General features: G+C 50.2%; 1 protein-coding gene across 1 annotated transcript; it reads right to left on the bottom strand.

Annotated features, from left to right (window-relative positions):
• Positions 1-795: 795 nt before the first annotated feature.
• On the bottom strand, positions 796-3,261 carry LOC139060348 (serine-rich adhesin for platelets-like). Its single transcript, XM_070539463.1, has one exon. It carries the CDS (start codon positions 3,259-3,261, stop codon positions 796-798), a length of 2,466 nt encoding a protein of 821 aa, XP_070395564.1.
• Between the last annotated feature and the right edge of the window lie 547 nt (positions 3,262-3,808).

Raw genomic sequence — 3,808 nt, 5'->3', positions numbered from 1 at the left:
CGTGGCACTTGCATATTTTTAAATCGTGGTGCATGATAGTTGGGGAAACCCTGTATACTCGGCGGCACGACGCAACTTCAAGGAAGAAAAGGTTCTGTTGGTTTTAGCGCTGCGCGGGAAATCCGAAATGGTTGAGCGAAGTGGCGAGGGAGAGGGCGTCGCCTTCACGGGAGAGATGCAGTGATGCGACGCCGCGTGCAGACGTCGTTCTCTGGTTGCTTACACCGCGGTCGTGGCACGTTCTATATTGCTTGCTCTGTATAGAGGGAATCGACGCATGACGACGAGTTCGGCATCGAAAAAATTCATTAAATAAAAAGTTTGTGTGTGCGCGCTTGTTGTGACGTAAAAGTACCGTTTCCGCGAGTTATGCGTGCAGCTTCACTTCGTTAGCTTGTTCGCAGTAGAGGCAGTTAAACCACGTGACGGATTCTAGAATGTCGCAGGTTGGATCTATGCATATTGGCAACGCAGATTTGGCGAAGCAAAGTGCACTTTGTGGCGAAGACCTCGCCCAACCTTAAACTCGAGCTTTATGCGCTGCACCTAACCTGCTGTTGTACAGGGGTCAATGAACAGGTTAATACATTATCGCAATAAGTGCGCGCAAGCTGCGTGGTTAGCGAAAATCGCGTTTTGAAAATGTGTTGATGATATATAGCGAAATTTACCGGTGTAAATGCTCGAAAGCGATAACGCAAGTTCACTAGCAAAGGGGTTCGCACACTGCGCAGTCAAGTTGTCGAAATTTGTGCGGTAATCTATCGGTGCGATCAAAGACGCACATGCGGAAGGTCACTCCTCCAAACTGCGAATCTTGGCCTGTGGTGCGAAGGTACGCTCGAAGTGCTTTGCGTGACGCCGCGCTGTGAAACCCCGACGCCGGTTTGATCTGTGCGCGAGTCGCATGGTGCCTTGAGAGGTGGCTGGCCGATTAATATTTCGGAACATATTCCCCTGTAGATTTCGCAGGCGTTCAATGTTTGGGAGCGGTCGGCTTTGCTGCAAGGCTTCCTTGGCCTTCCAGATGCCGCTATTGTCATTCGCTTCCACATTTTCATCGGCGTCCGTTTCCGTCGAATGTGCGGTAGTAGTCGTATCTGGTGTGCTTAATCGCTGGAACGTAGGGGATACTTCGGGTATCACTGTATCGTCGTAGTCTTCAGCCTCCGTGGCTTCGGACTCATATTTGGCTTGGCGGACGGTGATGTCAAATTCGGCTCCTGAGACTGTCTCCTTCAGAGCGTCATCGTCTGTTGCCGTTTCAAATGGCAGCTTGTCAGATATTAGCTTCGTGATTAACGATGATACTGATGCAAATTGTGTGCTATCGTCATATTCGCTGTCGAGCGATGTGTGTTGTGCCATATCTCTTCTGCCGGTGGTAGCATCGTCGGCGTTGGCGAAAGTACTTCGCTCGGTGGACGTCACTTCGCTAATGTGTCTAGGTACAAAATAACTCGGCCGTGAAGATGGCTCCATAATTGTATTAACATAATGTGTGCCGAATTCGCTGGCGTTTTCAAGGTTCCCCTTGCTGCTTGCGTCGACGTCGAATTTCGTGAAGTTGAGTAGGTGAGTTGCAGGCGTCACGTTCTCTTGTTGAGCGACACTGACTACTGATGTGAGTGAAACGTCTGGTCCTGTATTTGCAACCGTCCCCCCGCTTTCAGAAGGCGTCGCCTCACTTTCAGAAAAGAACAGCTTCCGCTCCTGAGTTATAAGTAAATGACCCAAGCCTCCTGTGTCGTTATGAAGTGGTGTTTCTTGTCCAGTAACTGTAGAATAGAGCTCTTGCTGAAAGTGGACAGCGTTATTGTCTGAGGGGTCGCTAGCTGTGCTGATAGATGTTCTGCGTCGAATTGTTGCTTGATAATCGGTGGTAGTGCCGTCCAAGTTTCCGCCGATCGCGATGAGGGACGAATTTCGGCTCATGTCTTCAGTTATGTCGCTAGTTGCCACCAGGGTGCCAGTGTTGCGCTCTTCAAAACTGATAGAATAGCTGTCACGCGAAGGAGAATAATCAATCATTGAGTTCAATTCAGTCGCTTCTGACAGTGTGGTATTGAACCAAGCGATGCCAGATGTGTCACTGGTAGTGTCTCCAAAGCCGCCGGCCAGTGACGCCTGACTTGGCTCGTGGCGTTCATCTAACGTTGCGGTACCTGCAGAGCTGGTCACAGAGGCGTTCGTGTCGTGTTTAGACTGCTCACTGGATAGCATAACCTGAGCAGTGCTGGATAATATGATGGTCTCGATAACCTCACTCGGCCATGTAGAGGCTCCGCTGCCGCTGAAGCTGCTGATGACGTCTGCGTCGCTTGTCTGTCTGTTTTCGTCTTCCGGTGCGTCCAGACCTGTTGCTACCGAGACATTCGTGGCATTATCAGTTGCTCGAGCTTCACTTAGTGGGTAGTATTCACTAGTGATCTCAGCTTCGACAAAGCCACCGCGATAGTCCTTGTCTAAGGGCGAAACATCAGATGACGTCGCGGCCGTGGTGCTGGTGGACAAAGCAGCTACAAATGTTTCGGCCCAAGCTGTTTCCGAGCTTCTTTCTGCATACCTGCTCATTGTAGTGTTCTCTTCGAGGCGGAATTTTTCGGTATCATCTCGCAAGGCACCCGTCGCCGTAGTCTGCACTGCGTTTTGGTCAACGTTTTCGAGTGATGCGGACTTCGACAGCTTACCTAATGTGGTCCAGGTAATGAAGCTCAGATCGTCTTCCGCTGTGACCTCGGCGGTAGTCGTAGCCATCACCGGTGTTCGGTCCGATCCCATAATAACCACGACGTCTTCGCTATCGCTTCCGTTGTCAGGACGAAAGTCGATGGGCAGGACACTCAAGTCTCCAGCCGCGTCATCTAGGGAACTTCGTGTACGTCTGTCTGGAGGAGTTGCCGAAGACAGACCTCGGGTGTCGCTTGAAAACGAAGCATTGTTTCTCCTCAGGTTATAAAGGCGGCTGGAAACGGTGGTCGCGCCGTTGCTCGTCGCCGGTGACTTGTCGCTGCCACCTCTGCTGGTACGGTTTCGCACGGGGATCGCCAAACCTCGCTTGTTTTTGGACAGCTGCTTTCTCAAGTGGTATTTTTTGCAGTCTTCTTTCAGACGCGGGATGATGATGTACGCCGTGAGAGCACCCAGCAGAATCGAAAGCACGAACAGGAAAACGACGATGCGTACCTGGCACTTCTGCGAAGTCCAAGCGAACCTGACAGATTCCTTTTCCGCTTCGTCGGAGTCGTCGTCGTCGGACATTGCGTGGCTCAGTGGCCTGGGTCGCGTGCGCTTCTTCCTCTTCTTCCGCGTCTAGAACATGCATGGCCCAAACTGGCCAATCGATTCCACACGCGTTGGCAGGTAAACTGTACCTACCGCAAGCCCAAACGCAGTTACGTTGTTGTCAGAGTCGCAGTGGATATCTTGCCGCGTTGTATTTATTTTCTATCTTGCATTCGGTGGTGGTAGGTAAGGCTCGCCGCAGCTCTCTCTCCTCGCACTGTGCACGTGACCTCTTTTACATTTTCCTTATTTCTTTCAATCTCTCGGCCCCTTTCCCCGCTGCAGGGTAGCCAACCAGTCGTTCGTGTGCTTAACTTCCCTGTCTTTCTTTGTATTTTCTCTCTCTCCCTCACCCCATAATAAGCCACTCAGCCTCCCCTTCCGATCTAATTTTTTTTCATCCATTCCATCAGCTTGAGAGATCTGCTGATGGCTTTGCTCTTTCTCGTCACATTACATTATTATTATTATTATTATTATTATTATTATTATTATTATTATTATTATTATTATTATTATTATT

This window comes from Dermacentor albipictus, chromosome 5 (assembly GCF_038994185.2).
Source record: "Dermacentor albipictus isolate Rhodes 1998 colony chromosome 5, USDA_Dalb.pri_finalv2, whole genome shotgun sequence".
NCBI classification, from domain to species: Eukaryota; Metazoa; Arthropoda; class Arachnida; order Ixodida; family Ixodidae; genus Dermacentor; species Dermacentor albipictus.
This window is presented reverse-complemented; position numbering and strand designations above follow the sequence as displayed.